The 26,769-nt window shown below is 35.6% G+C and overlaps 1 protein-coding gene across 8 annotated transcripts in view; it reads left to right on the plus strand.

The window, feature by feature from the left end:
* Nucleotides 1-26,769, plus strand: part of QKI (QKI, KH domain containing RNA binding) — a 166,883-nt gene that overhangs the window by 50,891 nt on the left and 89,223 nt on the right. For all 8 annotated transcript variants that reach the window (XM_076333967.1, XM_076333968.1, XM_076333969.1 and 5 more), the window contains one exon: nucleotides 15,095-15,211. In XM_076333967.1, the coding sequence (XP_076190082.1) occupies nucleotides 15,095-15,211 (117 nt within the window). The remainder of the gene's footprint in view (nucleotides 1-15,094; nucleotides 15,212-26,769) is intronic.

A 26,769-nucleotide genomic window follows, 5' to 3' on the forward strand; every position in this document is an offset into this window, starting at 1 on the left:
ACTCATCTCCTGGTGTTATTGAAACTGATGTCTTGTCACTGTTCTGAAAACCTCATCTTAGTGAATAGGATGAAACAGATTATTCACTATCTCACTTAAGCATGCCTACTATTAGATTGTTCATGGGATCTGATTTCCTGAAAGAGTTTCTGTGAACAATCTTTCAATTACTGTTTAAAGGTTTTTATGACCACTTAAGGGAGGGAACTACCAAACTGTACTGTGGGCCTTTAAATCATTGCAAATGGGCCTCTAATGATAGCAGATACTCCTATTTTAAACCCATGAAATTGTTAATTTGTCTGTCTTTACAGCTTTGTCACTTATGTTGATAATTCAAAGCAATTTAAAATCCAATTATTTCTAAAATATGACAGTAATTAGATTAGTGTTTTTACATGAACAGAACACGTAGCATAAAATTCATTTTGAGGGATATTATTTTATAGTTACTTAAAATGGAATTGAAACTACCCTATTAAGATTTTTCTTTAAACTTGTGGCATGAGGAAAAGGGTTAATGTTATAAACAACCTTAAATGGAAAGCAAATGTGACTTTAATGCACGGTTTGTATTGGTATGTGTGAAAAGCATTGAGAAAGCAGAAGTGAAACAAATAGTGCAAATTAATATAGTACAAACGGCAGGATTTCTGTCCTATTAGGTGAAGGTAGAATAATGCTAATTAAACATGCTAAAAGAACAAATTGCTGTTTCACTGAAGTTCTAAAGTTAATATTTATATAAACAACCACACAATTTATAAAGAGTGAAAATGAGATCAGAAATTGGGGAAGGGGGACTGGGAACGGGACACAAAACCCAAAATGTTTTTCACCGTGAGTGTGTTTGACAAGGCATGGCTTTTGTCTCTGATAACTGATAAGGTCTCTGCTTTGTTGTTGTGTGTTCTTGTACCTCCTGGCTGCTGATCCAGCCCGCAGTGTTGTCAGCTCAGTGAGGAATGTCAGTGGACTGGAGCAAAAGGGACATTAAATGGTTGACACTGAGGGATGGCAATAAATGAGATAGGAGCTAAATATATAGGTTTGTGATATTCTAGCAGCTGGCTTAAGTCCTGCTGTTTGTTGCTTGGGTATACTGGCCTTAAAAAGGAAGAGAATGCATTGTAGCATGTGGAAGAAAAAAACAGCTGGTAGCTTATCAGTCAGCCCTAATGACAGAGAAGGTTACAGAGTTTGGAAGGACAAACTTTTTGAAACTTTTATTAGTAACATAAAATTCCTATTTTTACATAAATAGTTTTATAAACTAGTCTAAAGCTTTGCAGTTTTCCATGGCTCATTCAGTGCAAAAAGAATTGAATACTTCATTTGCTGTCCAAAGAAAGTTATTTTTAAAATTAACTTATTTACTTTTGATTCAAGCAGTTTGTTAGGTGATTTTACAGTAACCTTTTTTTTTATGTTTTCTTGCTCCTTAATGGGACTCTTTGGAAACATTTTGATACTTGATTAAGTGTCTTGCAGTTTAATACTTAATTTAGAAAAAAATGTTTATTTTTGTAATAGATGAAAGCAAGAATGCTCTCGAATGGTATAAACTTTCTATATATTAATCCCCCCCTTTATTAGAGATGTAGAAAAGTATCATGTGATTTAAATGTGATTTTATATTTGATGCATTTTCAAAATGAAAGTTAATGTTTGGGAAAAATCAGTGTTTAATTGCTTAAAAGCCTTATATTTGATATGTAACTTATAAATACATCTAGTTCTTTTACATGCAGTAAAGGCTGTTAGAATGTAAGCTTGAAATGGGTCCAGCACCTTAGCTGAAAGATTAATCCTGCTTGATATTGTTTGCTGCTTCTTGTTGATTGAGGTTTCTACTGTTTCTTCTCAAGAACTTGTTTAGTTCTTGAACCCAAATTTGGTTACGGCTGTCAGTTGACCCAAAGAGAAGCGAAGAGCAAAACCTCATTTATGGCTCCTCAACAGGTAAACTAGTGATGAACAAGCCTTTCTGTCCTCTCTTTCGTATCCATCATCAAGTGTCTGTGTTGGTGGGACACCCTAGAGGTGGTCCTCCAGTGGGCTTAACAGGTGAGAAGGAATGGGCCCAGCCTTTCCTTGAAAGAAGCTGTGGGTTAAAGAGAGTGAAACTGTACTCCAGCCTAAAAGCCTTTAGTGGAGAGGACTTGGCCATTTTTTTGTTCTTACATGTGGACAGGGTCCTTGTGCAGCAGCATAATCTGACATGGTGGGAAGAGATGAGGAGATTCCAGATCTCTGCCTCTTAGGAGGAGCTGGCATGTCCCCTTCCTTAAAGTTTGTTGGAGTGTTTGTAGAAGGGAGGTGTATAGCCCAGCAGCGTAGCTTTTAGAAAACGGCAACAATGACAGATGAGTTTCATTTGTCTTAATATTAAAAGCTGTTTTTTTTCCTATGATAGGAGCAGCTTCTCCTTGTTACGATAGTACTATCAGAGTGGGTTTCTATCAATTTGAGATGGTCTTGCATTAATTTATTGTCTTTGTATGTGTTTATGGGGAATATTAAAATAGGTATGCAAAAGTTCAGGTGGACTGTACCTAGCATGATGATGCACCAGATACGGTTTTCAGGCCTTGAGTAAAAGAGATTAGAGAGATTTGAGCTGCTTTGCTCAGGGAATTTGATGTATTGTGTTTAGTCAGATTTACTTTTTTTATATACCTCTGTATAGAGAGATTTATGGCTGGGCAGCTATACAGTCATTTGAAAATCTCCTCTTGTATTTAGTACATGATACCATTTATGAAGTGCTGGTTACCTTTTGAATTAACACAGCAGCCCTTTGTGGATCTCTGTTTTGAATTCTGTAAGTTTTTTAGGTCAACACAAATATTACCTATGTGATACATTATACAAAAATATCAGAATAAATATTAGCAAAATTGTAGCTAATTTAATAAATTTGCCTTTATTCCTTCTACCTGTCTAATGCAAGTGCTGAATTGTTTACGATACTAGCTTTTTTTCAAGTGATTATTTAATTCTGTACAGTAAAAAACAGAAGCACACAGCTTTTATAGTTTTGTGTTAGAGGTCAGTAATTTAAGAGTTATTCTTAAATTATTCTTTCAAAATTGGTAGTCCATTTCGCTGAATTCCGCTGCTTCTATTTAAAGCAACTTAAGCAGTGCAACTTCTTCAGTGTTTCAAAATTTCTTGACTCTTTGACAATATAATGTAAGGTCTTTATGGTGGCAGTATATCATTCATTTTCACAAAAAATGTAGATCTCCCTTTTGGTTTGTTTCGATTGCTTTCTAGCTTCCATCTGAAGGTTGTATTATCTAATGCCAAAATTATGATGGCAGTGTAATTTTGCTACAGAAAAATGAAAAAGAAAAAAAATTCCTTATACAATCCTAGGACAGTAAAACTCCTTAGTAATCACTTATTTTTAAATTAAATAGTAAATGTCTTGGCATAAATGTTTGTCTTGGGTAAATTTTTAGAAAACTGAATTGAATATCAGTTAGATGTGGTAATTTTTCAAATATAGTAGGTTAGGATATTTGATTTTTTTGTATGCTATTAGATAGAATGACCTTCAAATTAGCCAAAGAATTTGTGAACGTATGTTAGCTTTTTAGCAGCTAATCTGGCAAAACAGTTCCCTTGAGGTTAAAGATATTATCTTTGTGTTAACATATAAAAATATTTTTTTCATCTTTTCCGCCTTTGATAACACATGTACACACTGTGTTTAAAAAATCAGGTGGAATCTTCTGCCCAGAGGGACTGAAAATAGATTTTCTGGGAAGACTGTGTTATATTTTGTGGTTGAATGCATGGATGAAAATTATGTTGGTACACTAGATAACGAGAAATATATTTTGAAGATTTTGATTTTTGGATGTACAGGAATTACTACATCCTGAATTCTTATGGCTGCATTTTGGTAACGAGTTCTGACAGATAGCTAGTTCAAACAGGTAACAAAGGAAACTGTATATTGGCTTCTGACTAGTTGTAATGCATTCAGTTAACTAGGTTTAGCTACTGCTGAGGTTCTTCTGTCACATGCATTAGATTTTCTGTGTGAAAAATTAAGTGTTATTTAGATAAATTTCTAGCTATCATGATAAAAATTTATTAAAAAGTTTGAACATCTGAATGAAACACCAAATATTTAATCCAAATACTTGATAATTTACTCAGGTTCTCTTATAAAATGCAAGTTAAGAATTTGGAGAAAAAAGCTGTATTACTTCAGTGTGTTACTTTTTTTTTTTTAAACTGTGCTCTGGGATTTCTTTTTTCTTTAATAAAGAAAGCTCTATTACCATTATTAAAATGACCTGGAAAGCTAGCCTGATTTTTTTTTTTCCTTCCTTTTTTATAGATCTGATCCATTGTATTTACATGGGGTTTGTAAAGCTGTTTCAGTTAAACAAGCTCTCAAAGCCTTCAGCACAGAGGTTATTAGAGATGAATAATGTGGATTTAAAGGATTTAGTAATTCATTCTAAATACCATCTATACTTTTAAATGCATTTTTATTTTTTGCCTTTTTTTAAAGGAGCATTTTAAGCATTAGGATGCAGTCTGCTAAGTAAAAAGTATATTTTATTGACATCACACGGATAATCTGGTTTGCCTAGTTTACAACTGTAGTGATCAGAAAAAGATTCTGAGCTTTTTGAATGATCACCAGTGGCTGATATTCTGCTCAGTCAGAAATGAATGTAAATAATCTGGTAATTGGCAAGTCAACTCTAGCAATAAAACTAACCTTTCAGAATTGTGGCATCTTTAAATGGAATAAGTTGATACTTTTATTTTAAGATGGTTATGTTCTTTAATGTTGCTGTGCTGTCTTGGGGCTTTAACTGTACAGTACTGCTTCATAAAAACAATTTAGTTTTTATTGTAGCAAGCAATATATTTATTAAAATTTATCACCCAGTTAAAAGAACGTGTTTTCTATCTGAAATGACACGGTGTGCTGTTTGTTTTGACGTATTCCAGAATACAATTTGAAGCAGTTTTTAATTTGTTAAATAATGTTGTGTTGGCGGAATATAGGTATTAGCAAAGAGAACTTTATAGTTGAGTAGGGCTCAGGGTTACCCTTTAGAAAATGTAATGTAATTCTTGTGACTAATAGGATTACTTTTTTTAAGTAAAAAAGAAAAATCTGAATACAAAAAAATCCAGATTTTTAGTATTAAAAATTCCTAAAATTTCTTATTTATTGTACCACCTGTTTTAATGTTACTCAGAGAACTTCACTAGTAAGAACTGCTCATTTATTACTGTTTCTTAAGGTAGACCAAACTGTTTATTATGGTAATCCATCCTTGAAATCATGAAAGCATGTACTGCTGATGTCCAAGAGGGAAGGCTGCAATTCTCAATCTCACAGGGAGAACAAGGCGTTACTGTCCATCACGTACTCTTTACTGTCTTATTATTAAAGCTTTACTGGAAAACATAGATAAACTTGTATCAACGTTTCTTACTAAAAGACCGTGTGCAGCCTCTATATAGGCAAGGTCTGTTTACTAGCTGGCCAACAAATGCTAAATATTATGCTCAGTTTTGGTCAGCCAACTGGCTTGCAGCATGTGTGTGTTCATTCAAGAGATTTTAATTCTGAACATAAGGTTAACTATTCAGTGTCTGAATTGTACTGATGCCATTTCACTAGCTTTCTCGATGAGGTGAGTTAGAGGTTAAACAGCATGGAGGAGGACCGACTCATGCATGCCATGCAACATAAATACCCCAGTACTTAGAACTGAGATTTAAGGTGTTCTCCCCTGCCCCAAATCGTGCTCACTAGTAAGCTTGAAAAACTTTCTGGAGATCTTCCTCCTTTCTGGAGATCTCATGGAATCTATACTGTTGCAATTGACTTAAGAACTTGTGCTTAAAAAAATTAAAAAATAATCTGATTTTAAAGGAACTTAAAATGTTACGAAAATTACAGCTACAATAACTGCATTATGTAATACCTAGGTTAAACATAGATCTGGGAAAGTGATAGATGTAGGTGTTTGTGTGGAGAGAACTCATTTACTCTTTGATACTAGCTGAGTTTATCATTGTAACCTCTGAGACGTGTAATACGCAAAACCTCTGCACTAATGTGTTATTTTCGTATTCCTCTGGATGCTGATATTTTTGTAAAAGATATCAGACTTCAAACCACTGAATATTAACTTTGTTCTTCTACTGCAAAAATACTATATGTTTTAGTAATATATTACAATTATGTTCATATCCTTTATTTTTGCATTAATAAATATTTTACTTAGAGAAGTTTTTGAACTAGACTAAGCTTGTCTTATTTCCACAATAATTACCAGTTCTTGCCTGTAACAAGAGTTACTCTGGCTTTGATGTTGAAAAGTGATTATGGTAACTGAATTAGGAACCAAAAAAAATCCCCATAATATGTGTTAAAAAGTATACAATGAGCTAAATAAAGATGGAACCAGTCTTAGTGAATTATGTATGCACTGAAAATGATGCTTGGCCATTTAATAAACTAAGAAAAAGAAAAATCTTTTCATTATCTCCTTTTTTCACCAGTGATAAAGATTTTGCTGTTTTCTTTGTGACAACTCAAATTTTAGAGAATTTGAACTGCTTTAAATATTTTGAGCTGTAATGACCTTTTTATTAAATGTCAGGGATTAAATTTCTCACACTTGGAAGTAATCTCGAAGGTATTTCAAATGGTGTGCTTAGAGGTTTTGGTTTTGTTTATCCAGTACAAAAGTACCTAATTGCAAATATGACAGATCCTAACTTTCTTAGGGTTGATATTCTGTATTTTGTTCTCCAATACCTTAATGGTTTTATTTTGTGTTTAAGTGATGAAGAGATTATTTCATGGTAACTTATATGCATAAGTTTCTTACAGCACAGCATTTCTAATTTACTACTTCATCACTTAAATGCTTCAATAGTTCTCATTTAGCTTTGATTATAGTATTAGAATGACATATGTCAGATACACCCAGCAAATATAAGTGGATATATTTGACATAAGCAGATTATACATGTCATGCTGGTATTCGCTACATACGTACTTTGGCATTTACTTGGTTATTTTGCTTAGAAAACATCCTGTATTAAGGGATGGAGGGAATGTTTCTCATGCGTTGTTGTCTGCAGCCTCTCTTTTATTACCATTAGGTGTTTTTTGGAAGAGACTTCAGGAAACAACTTCACTGTTGTCACTAGCAAACTTTACCTAAAGTTAGTTTGTATGTAAAAATTAACTTCTGTACATGGTTAGTATTGTCTGTGTTCACTGTATTGACAACGATAATACCATCTGCTTTGTCAGCCTCCTCTCCCTGTAAAATCTCATCAGATAGTCTGTTTTTCTTAACTATGCAAAACACTTGCCAAATTCCACTGGAGCATATTTAATCCTCAAAACACATGCTAATGCAGTTAATGAAAGTCCTTGCAATTTCAAAATTATTTTATCCCTGAAAATATACTTTCCCCACTTGATTTCTTAAATGTGTACAAGTGGCTGTATACGTAAACTTTTAAATCTTTGTTTTCAGTTAATCTATGGTGTGGTCACTGAGTAAGCTGCATATATAATGCACATGTTTTTATTTGGTAGTAGTTCTTATTACTGCTTTTCTTCAACAAAAGCTCTGTAGCTGTTTTCTGTTTTGATGAGTGTGGTGTTGAATCGCTGGAAATACTCAATAAGGCATGAAATATATCTGAGGTTTTCTAGTCATGGAAAAAGAGACTTTCTTTAATCGCCAGCTATCAAAAATCTAGTGGTACCATCTTCTGTACTGGATGAGATAGTGGCAATAGTTTGAAGTATTACAAGAAAATATTTTGACTGAAAAAATGGGGGGGGGGGGGGGGGCTGTAAATGTGAACTGAAAGCCTATGTTTTCAATCAGTTCCTGCTGTTATCTTACTGTTGGTGGCAAATTTATTCATGGTCATTTTGAGTAAAGAAAAAAAAATAATTTAGGTGTACATGTTAGTTCTCTTAAAAGTATGTCTGTGTGTGTGTTTGTATAGATATATATATGTACATAAACGTACATCACTACAGCTGCTCTTGTAAAAAAACCCAAAAACCAAAGCCAACTTTGTGACAAAGTTGTCATTGTGAAAATGGGTATTTGGTCACAATACATTAATTGAATAAATATTGGAAAATGTTACTGCTAGAAAGCATATTCAGTGTAAGGTAGGGTAAACTGCCCATTTAAGTTATTTCTATTCTCCTATAAAATGTTTCAGATGAAATTTCTCAGAAATTTAATCTCAAAGCTACCTATCTATAATGTTATGCTACAAGTTTTGTTCTCTTTATTAAACGCTAAACTACCTAACTGAAAGTATACGATCTTACCTTCTTGAGGTTTAATATGCTGTATTTTGTTTTCCAGTACCTCAAGTGGTTTTATTCTTGTTTCAAGTTACAGGCTTTCAAAAAATCTAATCGGCTGTATATCTAGTGTTTTTTATGATGATCTAAAACTCGGCTTAAAGCAATTCAAGTTATTTCTAATAAATGCAGAAATATTTAATAGAAAAATAACTGTATTGCCAGTATCATAAAAGTGTTCCTTTAAAAAGAAAACAATAAAAAAACCAACCCCAAATTTGCTAATTTTGGTGGGTCAGTGAAAGCTTTTGTTGGGTTTAGAGCCTCATCTACTGAGTATGTGACATGTTTTGTCAGCATAGTGCTATTTTTTATCTTCTACAGTAGTACTTCCAATTTAAGTTTGCATATGAATGTTTCAATTAAATGCATTAACTGCTTTTCTTCATCAAAACCATGCATGAAAATAAGTACTCAAACTTAATTGTAACTTTAAGAAAATTATTAATACTTAGGAGTAATGTTAATCTTGCTCACAAAGAGTACTCACACTTAACAAACAACATCATGAGTGTCATACGCATTAATCACGCTTTCTTTTGAATGCTTTTCTCTTCTTGCTGCAGTTCCTTTGTGTCTCTTCGTTACTTCATTTCCACAGTTAGCACTTTAGCCTGTAACTCTGTCAGATTAAGTTATTTCCCAAACGGGCTTGGAATAGGAGTATTATGATCTGAAGGCACAGAAGGTTCCCTCCAAAATGGCTAAACTGACTGCCAGCATTGCTGCTTAAGATAAATTTACCAGATGTTCTCCATTATAACGTCCAGTTTTCAGTTGCTTCTTAACCTTGACATATTTTAACCACTGAACCATGCAGAGTCTTGGTCATCAGCTGCTTTTTATTTGGTGGGAAAAAGCATATGAAAATGAAGTGAGCAGGAAATGCTGTTCTCCATGTCTTTAAAAAGCAAACTAAACCATCAGGACATTTTGAACCACATTTTTGGGATGCTTTAGTTTGTTTAATGTAATAGCATACAATTTGAAAGCTGATTTGGGTATGGGAAGGGTGAATATAAGGTACAGTTTTCTGTCTTCATGAAAATCCACTTAGAGCTGGCAGTTATATCTAACACTTAACTGAGCTGTAAAATAAAATACTGTAATTGGAAAAACAATATGAATAAGGGAAGGGGTAAGCTGCTTTCTAACTGATGTAGAAGTAGTCTGAAGTTTTTGTATCCTGTTTAAAAAAAAAGGAATTTATGATATGTAAAGGTAGTCTCAAAATGGAGAACATGTAACTATACTGAAGCTGATTTCTACAGGCAGTTAAGAATTAAATAACACCAAGTGGACATTTATGGTTACAAGTACTCAGTTGTAGTAATTACAGTGGGTTTTTTTAAGGAATTCACAGCATTTATGTGATTTTTCTAAGTTGGAGATCAGAAGGTGAGACCAAATGCCAGATTACTAGAAATGTAGACATATTGCAAAGCATTTGTTGTGGATCATCGGTAAAGAAAGGGCTCTTTTTTGTGTTTTTAGAATTTTTGCTGAATTTAAATGTTTATTACTGTGTCTTAAAGTATTCTTAGTTAAAGTCAACATGAGACATAGAGCATCTTTTGGTTTTGGTATAATGAGGAACTACTGAGGTTTCCTTGAGATTTTCCTTAAAATAACGTTTAAGCTGTGTATAAATCATTTGTGCTCAACTATGCATTGTATCTGAGGAACACATAAGCTTTCTAAGACTTTTCTTGATTTCCTTAAGTTGAAATAGGCTTTAAGAATAGCTTGTTTTGGCTTTTTTCCAGTGATAAGTAACTAGCTCTGCAAATTCAATGTATAGTAAATCACTGGAACATTTGCTAATAAGATGGTAGAATAAATTAGTTTTTAATTGGGCAAAATAATTGTTTAACCAAATGCTGTGTTTATGTTCTTTCTTGCTAGATTTTGATATTTTAATCAAGTGAGATTTTTTCAAATTCTTCTCCAGTAATGAAGGAAGGAATTTTTTTTCATCAGATAAATTAGATCTTGCCATATCTTACTTTCAGGTTTCAAAGGAAAACACAAAATACAAAAGGCACAATAATAGTATGAAATTTAGTACTGCCGGACTCCCTCCAGTTCCTCAGGTTTTAACTTGCATGGGAAGTTTCTTAAAAACTGCATTTCCCATACACTGTAAAAATCAGGCACACTTCTTTGCAACCACTTATTAATCAGCAGCTTTGAGTCTTTAGCATAGTTGGTTCTTACTTTCCTTTACTACTTTTGTTGTGGGTGTAGGGGCTGGTGAGGCATAGAAGGACTGTAAAAGCACCTGGTCTGCTTGGGAAATAGTTGTTCTATGCCTAGGGAATACAAGCAGTTTTTATCAGGGAATTTCTGATATAGTGGACTTGTTAAGTAGGACACCAGATAGAAATTTTATCAGTTCTTGGGAGTGTTAGTTGCTGCAGAGTAATCATTAATATCCCAGAGTAGGTGCAAACATTAGGATTTAGAGCAACTTTTTTCCTAATATGTTTGTTTCTGCTTAAACATCTTCAGTGACAAAGATTCTCAGGTACAGAGTCTCCCCAACATATGCTATCTGTCTCTTTTCTTAAGAGTGTGTATTTTGGGCATCTTCTCAAAGAAGGGCAACAAATGTCTTAATACACACCAGCAAGATCCTGTAGTTTGTACATGCTGGAAACTTGAAGCTTGCAGGTTAGCAAACTAAGGGAATGGGAGTGACGATGCAGAGAAACAGGCAGAGAGGGAGAGCAACATAGTGTAACTGGTCGGAACTTCACCAAAAAAACTTCAGCACCTGAGCTCCACTAGATATTCTAATTCTTGGCTTTTTATGAATATTGTTAGTGTTGTGTACTTCCTGGTTCCCTCCATTGTTCCTAAAATGTAAAGGATTCTAGGTGGTGCATAGGATGCTTTTGTGTTTATGCATGTCACAAACACGTTCTTCTGGAGGTTGTTTCTTGAGTTCTAAGTTTGAGTTTGTATAGGAAGATTTGAGAACACAAAAATAAAACTTAGTTCAGCTCTTCTAAAAAAACCAGGAAAATAATTGTGAAATACCGCGAGTGAAAATGTTAGCCATATAAAAAATATATTGAGTATAGAGATACATTAATTGCTGGGGAATGAGAGACTAACTTGATGAAGGAAAATGAAGTATTTGATTGCTTTTCTGTATTGTTGCTGTAGAAGCAGTTAACCAGAAGTGACCCATGCTAAGATTAATTTTTAACATATTCTCTAATTCCAACATGTGTGAAGTTGGATACTTTCAAAGTAATGCAGTCTTAAGTTGGTCAAACTGATTTGTGAACCACTGCTGTTTATTTTCTAGCAATTCACTGGGGGTAAGGTGAATCCTAGAGGATTAGACAAGTGCAGAGCGAGAAAAGCTGTAAGAAGTTATAGGGAAGTATTCCTAGCTTTGGCTCTGTACAAATGTTAGAACAAGCAGTTACTCCTGAACACAGGTGTGTTATTTGTAGGGAAACACAAGGTGATGAAGAAGAGTGCGATTGGGTGAGAGTATGGGACAAAGAGCATGAGAAATCTTGAGTTAAGTGTGATAAAAACGATCTTTTGCATTTGTCAGATGTATCTGGTTCTGATAATTCTGTTTGATAATCTAGCTGGCCTGGCAGATAAGAGAAGCAGTAGCTGCTGATACAACTGGATTCCGATAAAACTTTTGAGACTGTCCAACTAGAAGGCTTAGTCTACACCGTGTTCCTGAGTTGTGGTCTGCTGGTCACTACTCTCTACCTAGTCCCTTCACAAGAGAGGCAGAATTGTTTTTCTCCTGTGGAGTTCTCAGCTAGGACTTTAAGACGGTAGTCTGAGGAACTAAATACTGACAGTGATCCATCAGTACAAAAGATTGGGAATCATTTGTTAAAGCAATAATTGGCTTAAACCATGATAATTGATTACTGATGACTCAATTAAGACTGCACCTCAGGTGGGGTCCTGCAGAGTTCTCCTTCAGCTTGGATCTCTAACACATTCAAGAATAACTTGGCTGGTGGGATGGAAAGTATGCTTAGAAAACAGTTAAGTCATATCAAATGCTTTTAAAGATGGAATTAAAAGTCAAAATTCTCTTGAAATTAGTGTGCCCGAAGTCAGCAATGTAGAATTCATTACATCAGTGTAGAGCAATATGTTGTTATAGGGGGGCATGAAAGTTGCATATGAATACAAAACTGGGGAAAACTGGCAAGGCAGAGGTAATGGAGAAGAATATCTGGGGTCAACGAATGTTGAACCAAACATTAGAACTGAATTTTTTGGGGAGGGAAAGAAGAAGCTGGGATCTGTTGATAGGAATGTGGTTTGTAAGATATAATTGTTCTGAGTAACTTAACCTTTTTGAGGTCTCAGCTGAAGTATTGCCTTGTCCAGGCATACTGCTTTAAGAAATGAACAAATTGGAGGGCCCGAGAGAGGTAACAAGAATGGTCAGTTTTAGAAAGAATACCTGTCCAAAAAGGTTCAAGGTGCTAATGCATACAGTTTGGAAAGAAAAGACAGGGAGTTGAGCTACCGTGGAACAATTTATGAAGGCTCTTTATAAGGAGAATATTCTGGGAGTAGCTGGAAAAGAAACTGGCTTAACATTTAACAGAATGTGTTGCAGTTTAAGTCAGCAATTTCTCAGCTAGAAGCCAGAATTCTAAATAGTGTTCAGACAACATGAATAAAGTTGCAAGCTTAAGAGTAATACAAATTCCTGGTTTTTTCCCTTAGTATCATAAATCGTTCCATTTAATTTTTTTTATCCGAATTATCTTGTCTTAGAATTTGATTATTCTTTTAATCACGATCCAAGTTAATAAAATATTAGAGGCTGCTGTTTTTCTTCGGAGATAGAGAATGTAATGATAGTCACCTTGTGTGTTGCTTAGAAGAGTGGTTTAAAGTCAGGTTTACAATATTATTTTAGCTTTACCAGTGGAATGGGATAGATATATAAAGATTTAGTGTGCAGGAAGTGTGGTTGTGGAGAAAGCCAAGTTAGATGTAAGATAGTGGTATGATTTTCATATTAAGGAAGAAATGTGTAACAAATGCAGGATTTTGATAATATTTCAAGGCTGAACTTTATCACTTGTAGCTGGTTCATTGCTTTATCCGGTCTTAGTGAATCTCCCTTAATTTCCTATGATTCACAGTTTGTGTATGCGTTCACAAGTGCCTTTAATCTTCATTTTTCTCCCCCGACAGTTGATTCAGACTTCATAATACCTCTTTGTTTTTTGAGCTTGGAATACTAAATAATGTTGGGAGTGTATCTATGAACAGTTTAGCTGTTGTGAAGCACGATTATTTTTGTTGAAGAACTTTAATTTGCTTGTGTTCATAATTTCTGCTCACTCCTAAATAATTTCTGTTTTTTGCAGTTTTATAAGGATTTCAAATACGTTGAGTTGTAGTACTCAAAACCAATTTTAATTAGCTGAGGAAATGAAAGCCAACTTCATAATTCCACTGAATAGTTTTGTTTACCAGGATCTAAAATATCCAGACTTTTGTCCTTACTGCAGAGTTTCTGTTCTCTTAATATCTTCTTGGAATTCAATCTTCAGTCTGAAATTTCTAGGTTTATGTATCCTTTGAGCCTGGTGCTTCGTCTTTGCACTGTAGTTGTCACAGAGTACTGCTATATGTTCTTAATGCTACCTTCACTTAGTGCTTTTTTTGCTGATGACATAAGTTCCAGAATGTGTGATTGAAAACAAAGGGAAAAAACCCTGGAAAATAACTAGGAAATAATGTTATGTATGGCTAAATGGTGGTATTACTGTGTTAAGCGTAGGCAGGGGGTTGTCTGCTGATATTGAAGTTAGCCAACTAAACATGAAATACTTGCTCTATTTGTATGCACAACTGAGTAAAGGATACAACTTACAAAAAATGATGTGCTTTTGTCATGTGTCTGTATACACACACATTATATATATAATATATGGGAAATACAATGTTTTCCAGAAATGTTGCCCATGAAACCTAAAGTGAATATGTAACAAGCCTCAGTTTTTTTTCTGAAGGAAATGCTATGGCACAGGTATATAAAGAAGAGTTTCTGTAGATGTGGGTGGCCAGCCAGCAGCGTGCTGTCCAGATCGAGCCCACCAGAACAGCACAAAAGGGTGAAAAAGAATGTTTTCTGCAGGCTCCTTAGCTGTAGGCAGGGAGCAAATGAATAGTGGGCCTAGGATCCTTTCCCGAAGGCCCTGTGCCATTATGGGACCGGACCTACATGTGGCACCCGATCAGTCCCACCGCATGGAAGTTGTGTGCATGTCTGGTCACGCAACCAGAATGTGTGTGTTTCCGTGATGTAATGCACATTGTTGGCCTACTGATGAGCATGTCTGGTTGTGTTAGTGGTGAGGGAGGGTGGTTTGTAGTTTCTGTAAGAGCTCATACGACTTAATGAGGAGGAAATTAGGACTACCACTGCCCTAGACTACTGGACGTTAAACTTAAAAACCTATTTTCACCTGAAACCTGTATCCCCCAAAGTATGGGGTCACATAGGTATCTAATGTATGAAAATAGTATTTACCTCATTCTTTAACTTCAGGTATTCAGTGTAGCGTTCTAAACCGATAAACACTTGATGATATTTTAGAGACAGAAATACATCTTGTTAAATTTTAAATTTTGTTTACTTGCTTTTATAGAAATAATCTTTTTCTTTTTTTCCAGTTTAACTTTGTTGGAAGAATCCTTGGGCCCAGAGGACTAACAGCTAAACAGCTTGAGGCAGAAACAGGATGCAAGATAATGGTCCGAGGGAAGGGCTCAATGAGGGACAAAAAGAAGGTAAGCTCTTGAAAGGTAGCATAGTTTCAGATGCATAGTTTTATTTCCTAACAGAGTGTAAGCTCATGTCTCTTTTATTTGTTGTGTTCTTACTATAGGCTTTATCATGATCTAGTGGTTTTTACAGACTTAGTAAGTAACACAACCTACTCTAAAGAAGTTAAATGTGCATGCTCCATAATGGTGCAATTGGGAGTCTTAACTAGCAATTATAAAGTATTCTTCAGTAATAACTAACTTTTAATTGCGTCATGTTTCACAAGGTAAAGGTAAAAATTGAAGTTAAATGTATTTTTCTAAGGAAGAGCTGTTAACCTTAAAGGTGTTCTTAATAACTTTCTTGTATTGAAATACCAAAGTAGTGATCTGTGCAAGTAGTGTGGATTGGAAAAAATGTTTAATGTACTTCTGGCAGTGAATTCTGTCCGAGTGAACCAAGAAGCACTGTGTTTCTGGATTTGGTTTGTGTTCAGGTGGAGTTGCAATGTAATTAGGGCTGTTCTTTGCCCTGTCCTGTAATATACATGCTCTGCCCATATAAATAGGGAAACTATACTTTTCAGGATAGAGCCATCCTGAGTGTCAAGTTGCTCTGGTGGTAACTCCTGGAAGTAAGTTCTATTTGCAGGTTTATTTTCTAGCTATTTCCCTCCACCTCTGGTTACTACTGCTGAAGTTGCACCAGCATCTCTACTGCAGTTTTGAAATGTGCACTTAACAGTACTCTTTAACTCTTTGTTCCCATAAGTATTATTTCTTTTGGTTCTTTCTTTAGAAAACACCCACTTTTTGGTATCTGATCAGCTACATAATACATTCTGTTGATACATATGTAGCACATAACAATTAAAATAGAAAGCTAATGTCTACCCAGTTAAAAATCTCATACTTCCCAGAGCTTATGACTGTGTCACTTTCAAACTTCATTTGATGTCTCTTGTTTTCATAATCTGCTGTAATACTGTCACCACCCTTTTCTCTTATTCTACCTATAGCTATTTGGGATGTTTAGATTTCCACCTTCTGAGCAAAGATCTAAACTATGAGAGTTTTTGGTTGTCTAGGTTCTGTAGAAGTGAGAGGGTGATATTGTCTTAAATGCTTGATTTATGAAGGTTTCTTTTTTTTAAAACATTATAGTTTATGTCCTGAATTCATAGAATCATTAAGGTTGGAAAAGACCTCTAAGATCATCGAGTCCAACCGTCAACCCAACACCACCATGCCCACTAAACCATGTCCCTAAGCGCCTCATCTACACGTCTTTTAAATACTTCCAGGGATGGTGACTCAACCGCTTCTCTGGGCAGCCTGTTCCAATGTTTCACCACTCTTTCAGTAAAGACATTTTTCCTCACGTCCAATCTAAACCTCCCCTGGCACAACTTGAGGCCATTTCCTCTCATCCTATCGCTTGTTACTTGGGAGAAGAGACCGACACCCACCTCGCTACAACCTCCTTTCAGGTAGTTGTAGAGAGCGATGAGGTCTCCCCTCAGCCTCCTTTTCTCCAGGCTAAACAACCCCAGTTCCCTCAGCCGCTCCTCAGAAGACTTGTTCTCCAGACCCTTCACCAGCCTCGTTGCCCTTCTCTGGACACGCTCCAGCACCTCGATGTCCTTCTTGTAGTGAGGGGCCCAAAACTGAACACAGTTTTCGAGGTGCGGCCTCACCAGGGCCGAGTACAGGGGCACGATCACTTCCCTGCTCCTGCTGGCCACACTATTTCTGATACAGGCCAGGATGCTATTGGCCTTCTTGGCCACCTGGGCACACTGCCGGCTCATATTCAGCCCGCTGTCCATTCTTTCTGCCTCTTGGCTGGGGGGACATTTAATGTATGAATGGGTCCTACTGTTATGGGGTTTTAAACTGTAGGTGGGTAAATAGGACTTGCAGAGTTGATATTTTTGTACAGGATTTTGAAATACAGATTTCCTATAACTGGGGGGTGGTAGGAGACATTAAAAATTCTGAGTATTAAAATTTCAGCATGCTTCACCCGACATACAAAATTGTGTGGGTGTAGATGCTGTATTTTGAAGGAAAGTGTATCATTGCCAATATGCAAACGATCTTAATTACATAGCTTTGTTTGTGACTATTAATAGTAGTCAAACTTTTATATATTCTATTGTATTGTTAAAAAAAAGAAAAAAGATCCTGGGGCAGGAGATTTAGTGAAAATATTGCCTCCCTTTAAGAGTTTGCGAACTTCACCTAGTTTTCATAAGAGAAGACTATTTGATCTACTCTTGAAAGCTACCACTTTTTGGCTGGTAGATTAATAGGACGTTAAGACTTCTGATTACATGTATAACAAAGTAAATCTTCACTATGTGGAATATACTAAAATTTAGCTTGCAACGAATGAATTCTCAGACTATCAATTCCGCAGAGAAGTACGGATACATTAAAAAAGTGAGTACTTAAAAGTTCATTCAACTTTTTTCCTATTTAAACATAGTTTTTAAAAGACATTGTATTTTTATCAATAATACAATTGTTATCTTCATTTATGGGCAGAATTTAAGTTTATTGCTGCTCCCTCTTTGTTTTAGGAATGGTAATTCTAGGTCAGGGTAGTTCATCAGGAGTTAGGTTATATAACTTTGAATAAAAATGTTAGTTCTGGTTTATTTATGTTCATAGATATTATAAGCTAAAACATGTAGGCATCTATTCTTCAGAAAGCTTATAAGTATAGATTGAGGCCCCAAGCTTAATGGTCCAGAAATAATGTCTCATTGTTAGTAGTGAATGTATGTATATTTAAGATCATCATTAACAATGATGCTCTGATACATCCTTAAAAGTTTTTTGCAGATTGGCTTTGCTGTGTGGAAAAGCACACTTAGTTGTGTTAGCAACAGCTATACTTGCAAACAGCTACAGTAGTGCAAAAAGAAAGAAAAAAACCTGCATCTGAGGCCATTTTTCTTCTGAAGAGACCCATTCCCCTGTAAATGTTTCACTTGCAGACCCTTTTGTAGAAAGCATTTAGGAGAATAAAGATTACTTCAGATTTCTGGAAATTGCTGTGTGTTCCTTGGCCCACATGTCATAATCCCCTCCCACTCCATCTCTTTCCTGTCTTTCTTGTTCATACTAGCCTGAACAGAAACCGAAGTGGCCCAATGAATTCGACATCAGGTATGGTAGCCATCTTCCAGGGTGTGACTAACAGTGCATTTTTGTTAGAGCTGTACAGCCTTCATTCTTTGAATGCTTTTTATATTAGGTCCCACTGAAGATATGTCCAGCTACTGAAGACGTTCTGTTTCTATGCTATCAGCAGGGTAGGCACTTAGGCATCACCAGCCAGCGTAGTGCATGTGTATGCACAATGTCCTTCGTTACTCTCAGCTGCCAGCTAGGATAAGCACATTCTCTGCAATGCTGTTGGTCACCACCACGTGTTCTGACCTATCTGTTCAACAATCATGTAGGTCTTGGAGTTTATGAAATGTCTGTTACAGAATCACAGAATGGTGGGGGTTGGAAGGGACCTCTGGAGGTTCTCTTGTCTAACACCTCTCCTCAAGCAGGGTCACCTAGAGCAGGTTGCCTAGGACCATGTCCAGACGGCTGTTATGTTTAATGTCCATGACCTCCCACCACTGTGCTTCAGAACCTGTCCTCTCCTGTGGAGAGTTAGCTCTCTAGATAGCTTTGGCGGGTTTACTGTCTGGAGAATTGGTATTTTTGGAGTAATTTTCCCCACTCTCCCCACTTTTTTTTTTTTTTGTAGCTGTTCAAAGGAGAATAGGCAGTGTGAGTTAACTGGAGTTTCGTCTTTGAGAAAAAGCTTAGAGGAGCTGAGACCTGAGTATGAGTCACCTGTTTTTTTGAAGTCTAGTAAGAAAAGGAAAGCTGTCTTCAATGAGGACAAGTTCTGTATGGCAGATCAGCTAGAACTTTGTACACATTAAAAGCCACAAACTGATCTAGTCAGTGCTTTAATGTCCATTACCTCTTCTAAGTTGTCTGGCTGATATTTTTGGAGCACAGAGTACTTGACCATTGATGATTTAATGAGATAATACTGCAGTTAGTGTTGAATATTAAATAGTTTAGTATATTTGAATGCTATAATAGTATAACATATTTGAATACCAAATAATATAATATTGCTTGTAAACCAGTGTTGAGTATCAAATAATTTTCTTGATAAAACCTATTTTCATGCCATCCATTCCTAATCTTTCTATAGCTCTTTTGCTCTCCTGAGGTGATTGGTATTAGTCAGTAGTTTATCTTTTTCAGACTGGACTTTTTGTTGCTATACCATTGTTGCTGCAGTAGGAAGAATTTCATAATCATTGATTATGATGCAGTTTGTGATGCATCCCAATAAGATGTTTCTTCTAAAAATAAAGATTTGGAAGCTGTATTGAAGACATGATGATCACAAACAGACTAAAGTAAGAACGAGTGACGTTTATCAGTTTGGGGAGTAAGCACACTTCTTGCTGTTGGCTCTTGCCTCTCTTCCTGATGAATTATACTTGGAGATGAACTCCTTAGTCTTGCAGTGCAAGATGACCAGCTTCCTTGGCAGTCAGTGCCTTTTAATGGTAGCCACTTCTTCTTTTTATTTTCACAAGGGGCTTCTCTCTTTGCAGGTTCTACTTCAAAATGCTAATGCACTTAAAAGTGTAAAAGACAGAAGTAATAGTATTCTCTCATGGAAGGCTAGGTTACACTAATTGTTTTTAAAACCCTTTTCTTTCATATAGGGTCAAGGTTATTTAGACAAGTGAGTATTCAAGATTTTTCCAGTTTTTGGCTGAATTGCTTTGAAATTTGGAGGAGATAAGAAATGCAGGTTAATTTGTATGTATATTTTGTAAGTATATTTCAGATCTGCAAACCTGATTGCTCAGTGCTAGTTATAAAAGAAACCTTATTGGATGTGGGAAGGAATTAATTACTAAACGAGTGTCAATCTGTAATGTGACAGCTACATGGTACTAAATACCATCTCCTAGAGTAAACTGTCCATCTACTTTTCTCTTCCTACCTTGCTAGTGGTTGCAGAATCCAAGAGAAAATACAAAGACTGACGTGCTGGAAAATAAACCATCTGGATTTGCTCTGTAGAAAATTTTACTCTCCTGTGTGAGCCAATGAACAGAAATAATGAATTAGAAATCTTTGTCACATGGCCACATCACTTGAACTAGCATCAAATCTTGAAACTTGCTGACAGATTTCCGCCCAGAAAGCAAAGGAAATCCTCAAATCGTTTGTGTCTGAGGCTCAGCTGGTAATCAGGACATCTCTCTAGGCAGCTTTAGACAAATTTAAAATCAAAACCTTAATTACTGAGAATATTGTGATTAGAGCCTGGAGGTACTTGAAGGAGATTATTGGGAAGGGGAGTGGGGTTGCAGGCATTCATCAGAAGCTAATGAATGTGTAACTTTATTAAGAGCAAGGCATTTTTTGCTTAGTCTGAATGCACCTCTCATTAGGCAGTGAGGTAAACTAGCAATTTTCACACCAACCAAAGAATACTGCTTAATAAAAGGGAAGACTGTCCAATGATGGATAAGCAAAACACTATTTTTGTCATCTCCCTTGTCTTACATGAATTCCATAAAACAGACATTGACACACCCATAGGGAGTCAGCTCTGTGCTCTTGAACACGTTGACTGCCATTGTCTCACTTAGAGGGGTATGCAGCCTTACGGCATCAGGCTGCTGGCTTGTGGCAGTCTTGATGAACTATGTTGTTTTTTCCCATTTCTTCCTACGTTTAGTCAAGAATCTCCTCTAGAACAGTGTGTGAGGAGAGGGCATAATTCGTTTTTACTTCATGAGGAAGCATCTCATTATGATACACAGAATTTTTTTCTTACAATTGGTTATTTCAAAGAGAAAGGCAGGCAGCTATGCAATTCTAAATTTGAAGAACTCAATGCCTTCATCTACTGCAGCAGCTTCAAATCTGTTGCACTTTGCTCCATAGTAGATTGTTTGAACTGATTTGTGGTTCGTGACCTAGAGCTTACTTGTTCCTACATCACTGTTCACCTTGCAAGCAGAAATTACGTAAGGTTTCATGAAAGACAAGCTTTCGATTAGTACCAGTCTTGACCTTTGGCTGGTGCAGAGTTGCCATGGTAAATAGATAATTCCATTTCTTTGGACTCTTCAGTGTTTTTTTTTTTATAGTGAGGCTAAAAAGGAATTAAAAAATTATCCTTGCTACCTATGCAAAGCTTGAGGAAAAGATTAGAGTGGAAAAATTTAACTGTCTTGTGATCAGGTTATTTTACTACATTTACATGCTGTATAGAATTGAAGTATTATATATTTGTAATATTCTAATATCTTTTAGTCTCTGAAATACCACCAGATACACTTTGATTTCCAGTGGAAAGTCTTAACAAATGTTCTGTTTAGCTTATAAAGTGAAGTTACTGACATTAAATAATATGTACTTTGTAGTGCGTCTTGTTAAACAAGCCCTATTATTGCTACCCTAATTATAGGATGCTCAACTTTTACATTCTGTGAAAAGTACTATGTATGAACAAATAATAAAGCTATGGTGCTGACACATACATTGACATAGAATATATTTAGCATATGGTAGCAAATGGTAAAGTTGTTCTGTGTTTCAGAATGAAAGGTTGACCAGCCATCATTATTCTTGTCTTCTGTGAATAAATTGCATGGCTCAGGCCTGTTGCCTCTAAAATCTGCCTCTACACACAAGCATGCTGCTGCTGTTTGACAGTTCCATATATCTGTGTTGAGAAATCATGACCACGGTTTGGAATGGCAATTTAAAAAAAATTCTGTAAGTAGTTGCAAAGGTGGGTTTTTGAGTCTTTGTCAGCACCATTAAGGAATAACAGAAAAAAAACCCCACCCAGCCTTAAGTGACTAGGGACATTGGCATGTGAAAGTGAAAAGCAAGTCCGTATACATAATACGTGACTAGAATGACTGTCCTTTTATTTAAAAAAAAAAAAAAATCCTTTCTGACAATGCTAGTGGGGTTTCTGAAGATCAGATGCTCACTTTTACATTTAGAACTATAACTATCAGAATCCCTTGTCAATATCCATGATTAAGGGTACTATTTGTTAAAATTAATTGACTTCTACTTACTGGCAACTCGCTGGCTGAGGCAGTGTAGAGTGGCAGTTCAGCATGTTGGATATCATGGATCGTGCTTTGTTAACTTTTGTTGCACATGAAAGCTGCAACTTGCCTATATAACAGGCTGCCAAACTGATGGTTACATTCACTTGTAATTGCTGTCAACTTCTGCGACTATACATTAAAAGTCATTGTATGAGCAGGCTGCTCAGCTAAGATTGAGATATTACCTATACAGCATGTTCCTGAATCTACTGCATGCAGGTTATAAACTTTTAATAGAAAATTACTTAAGGCACTCAAAATGCAGTATTTAAGATATTACTCTGGGAACAATTAACTTCAGCGTCTAGCATCTTCTACAGTGACATTTCCTCTAAACACACTTTCTCATAAGTATGCATGTCTGCATTAAGTTTGATTTCTCAAACTGATTCATCAAACTTGGGATGCTTTCTTCATACTTGATTTTTGACCACTGTAGTAATTGGCCTTTTATTCTTAAACTAACTTTAAACAAAAAAGTCGTATTTATATAAAGGTACTACTGAACTTACATATTCAACATATTACAACTGCCATTTTAATACGCAGTGAAGAATGTACCATATTAAACTCTATAAGAATTTGTATGTAGCTGTGTGGTGAAGAAAAATCCTCTAACTTAGAATCCATCCAAGCCTGTTTAAGAATATACTTGGTGATTGACAACACTTTGCCTTCCTAGAGGTCCATCGTAAAACGTAAGATGTAACGAAAATAATTTTGGTTGCTTGTAAGCTAGTATCTTTTTTCACTAGTGAGTACTTCAGAAAATAGACTTTTCTATTCAATTTTTAAACCTTTATTGCATTTGTAACCACTTATTTTGAATTCAGGAGAAGTTGTAAAGCTGGATTTTAGTATTATTATTTTTTTATTAAAGAATTGCTGAAGCATGGCCTTTTTCCATTTCACCCACAAAACAGCAGTCCCTTGAGTTATCTCCCTGGTAGTCTGGGAGCAGTGACCCTCTGAAGAGATAGGAGTTTACACTATAAGCTAATAGTATAAAAAAGGAAAAAAAAAGTCATCACTGAAAAAAAATAAAATTCCTCTTAGCAAGTTACTGATTTAAGTACATAATTAAATGCTAAAGGCTGACTAGTAGAAACTATACTTCAGGAAATTCAAAAGGAAGCAATGTTGAAGGTAACAGACATTATTTCTTGAATTACCCTTGGCTGAAGGCTGACTCCTGAGCCTGTTTATGGGGGTTTTGTAGTCCAGAGTCTCTAGAGTATCATCTTTGAAATCTTACCTGCATACGTCTTTTCTTTAAGTAAAAAATGATCAGTTCACATTGACAGTAATGAAGAATACAGTCTAGGTACAATTATCTTAGTTAAGTATGGAATGTGAATTTTACAAGAAGACAATGTTTTCCTTAAGTTTTTATATAAGATTTGACATACACTTCTTATTTGAAGTAATTTATTGCAAAAGTCTTTTCACTTAAGTCTGAGGAACGCTCTTACTTTCAAGAGCAGAATGATTTTATTTTGAAGGACAGAAAAATGTAGGTGCCTGAGGGCCTTGAGAATTATTGCAAAGCAATATTAGTCTTTCAGAAAGTATTACTGATACGTATCTGATGCAATGCATCTTTTAGATAGGTTTATTTCATACATACCTTTTGTTTTTTATTGGCTGCATACTGAATATATCCAGTATATACTGGATCTATTTCTGCATGTGGTCGATACAAAGTTGCAGCTTTGAGCAGATTTTAACACTATTAAGACACGTTTTTCTATGTAATATGAAAAGTAGCTGAAGCCTTTGAGTATGATTAACTTTGATATCAAAACTTGATCATATGTCATTTTGTTCTGAGAGCAGTTAAATTGGTAAAGAGTTAACTGGTTATTGAGCTAATTAAGTGTGGAAATAACTGACTTAATGGCATTAAAGTATTTTGCTAAAGACACTGGAAGCTGTAGACTGGAGGAGTGTAATCAAAGCCACGCTAGTAGAAACCAACATGTATTATACTTTACTTTCCTTTTATTTGTTTTTCTGTCAGTTCCCTGTGAGCAAAAAACCTTATGATCAAGAGGCAAGAGAATCTAAATTATCTTGAAATTGGAGAAAAGTAGCACAAAGTGTACTGGAAAAAATATATATCAAGGGAATCTTGAATCATTGCCTGAACATGTGTATAAACAAGTCTCTATTTTATAAATTAAAATTCTATGTCTATTGAATGGTAATTGACTCATCTTAATCTGCACTGTGGTAGAAATTGTCTTTCTGCAAAATTACTCCTAAGCTTTTGTTGTTAGGTGGGAAGCACAGAGAGTGTTAATTGTTATAAAAAATTGACTAGGCTACAGCTCACAGCTGTTTGTATCTGGCATTTGAATAGAAGTTTTGAAAGGCTTGGGGGACAATTCATACTGAATTGTTTTGAGGTATTGACAAAATTGTCTGCAAACGTCTATCTACATTTTACTTTGTCTAGCGAAGTAGTGAAAGAAGTGAATGGTTTAAGTAATGAAAATCTACTGTAACCTGAAAGTTTTTCCATGCTTATTCAGCAGAAAAAGATGAGAGACAAGTTACTGAACTAGGCGAGACTTTGTTTTAGCAGAGTATGGGCATTCTTGTGTACAGTCATATGATTTCTTAAAACTTTAATCTTCTCTTGCCAGGGTAATAGTGTTGAGTGTTATCTAATAATACTAGAACAAGGGAGTTGATTCTTGTGAGATTCCACAAATGATAGATTCAGTGATACTTCCCTATCTTCATGATGCGCTGTGAAGGACAACTAGTGGTTTTGCAGACTTTACCACCGTTCTCATTTATCAGCACCACTAAACTCTTTCTGGATTCTAGATTTTTCTAGGCTATAACCTTAACCTATTGGGCTGCCCTTCAGTGGATTATTTCACGTTTGGTATATGGCTGGTTTTTTTGAACTTTCTTAAGAATTAATGTTGTGGTATTATAAGCTTGCTTACCAGAAACAATTTGTGTTCAGGGTTGTGTTTTGAGTGTGTTTGAGTATCATGAAAATGTTCTTGGATTTTTGTGTGGAAAAGACCGTTCTTAGTTTGCAGCTCACGGGAATTTCCCTGTCCTGCGTGAAGATTTGAGTCTACTTAAATGCGGGAATGGAGGAAGAACCTGTTGATTCAGGGAGGAAAGCAGAGTGCTTGTGTTTCCCGAGTAGGTATCAGTTCTCAGCAGCTCTTGCTTCTCCATATTTTTTGGAGGGGCTGCTGGCAGGCGGAATACAGCTTGTTGTTTACCATCCTGTATATGGCTCCTTAGGGTCAGATTTAGCAATTTTATTGAGACTGATAGGAAGGCTCTTTTGCATGGAGCAAAAGAGTAAGCACAAAATAAGATACCACTGTTGCTAAAACTAAATACTTAAATTACTAATTGAACATTTAGAAGATAGAGATATTTGACTTTCTGCTACTTTATTGTTTTCCAGATAGAGACAAGTAATCTGTAGTGTTTCATTGCGGCAAGATACTGGATTCCTTTTCAACTTGGAACAGTCAACTGTATGATAACAATTGCAAATTGCAATTCCTAGAATGTCTGAGTGGTTTGCCATTTAAACTTGGTTTTAGATGGTGACAGTTTTCCACTTTTCTCAGATCTGCTGGCTTTGTGTTAGCCTTTGTCTTGCCTAGGCTTGGATTAAAACAGATGTTATTAATCACAAGTTACCCTTTTGCTAGGAACACCCTACAGTACAGTATATTAAGGTTATGAATGAAATTCATGTGGCTGTGTAGATGTTAATGGGTATGCAGTGGGACAGTATCCTTACTTTACAGTTTATCCAGCTACAGTTGCAAGATTTTATTGTTGGTCTTTACACTTTTCAGAGGGATTTACTGACAGACAGTTGCACATTTTTATTAGCCTTTTCTGATAATAATTAGCCTCTGTCTGCTAATTACTCACATTTTTTGCATCTTTTTGGGCAGTAAATGGGAAATGTTTTGGTGAATGTAGGACTCACTGAAGTGCATGCATACTGTGAATATATCTTAAAAAAACGTGTTTAAAACTCATAACTCAGTTTAAAGTGTGTGTTGAGTACTTGCATGAAAGGATGAAAACTTACTCAAATGTTTGTTAAGGCCAGGTACACAAATCTGTTTTTCTGTTAAAGAAAACTTGTTACTCTTACAGTAGTAGAACACTTAACTTAGCAGTGGCCAGTACTGAACTTGCTTGGAGACTGTTTAACTTAATAGAATCTGACATTCTGTGTAAAGTATCTGATCTGATTGTTAAGTGCCACAAACTCGCTATGGAACACACACAACACACAGTATTCATGCTTGCTTGACGAATTTGTTAATGTAAGTAAATCTTGAATGTTATTTGGATCATAAATCAATTCAGTACTATATTCCTACAAGACAGCCA

This window comes from Aptenodytes patagonicus, chromosome 3 (genome assembly GCF_965638725.1).
Source record: "Aptenodytes patagonicus chromosome 3, bAptPat1.pri.cur, whole genome shotgun sequence".
NCBI lineage: Eukaryota > Metazoa > Chordata > Aves > Sphenisciformes > Spheniscidae > Aptenodytes > Aptenodytes patagonicus.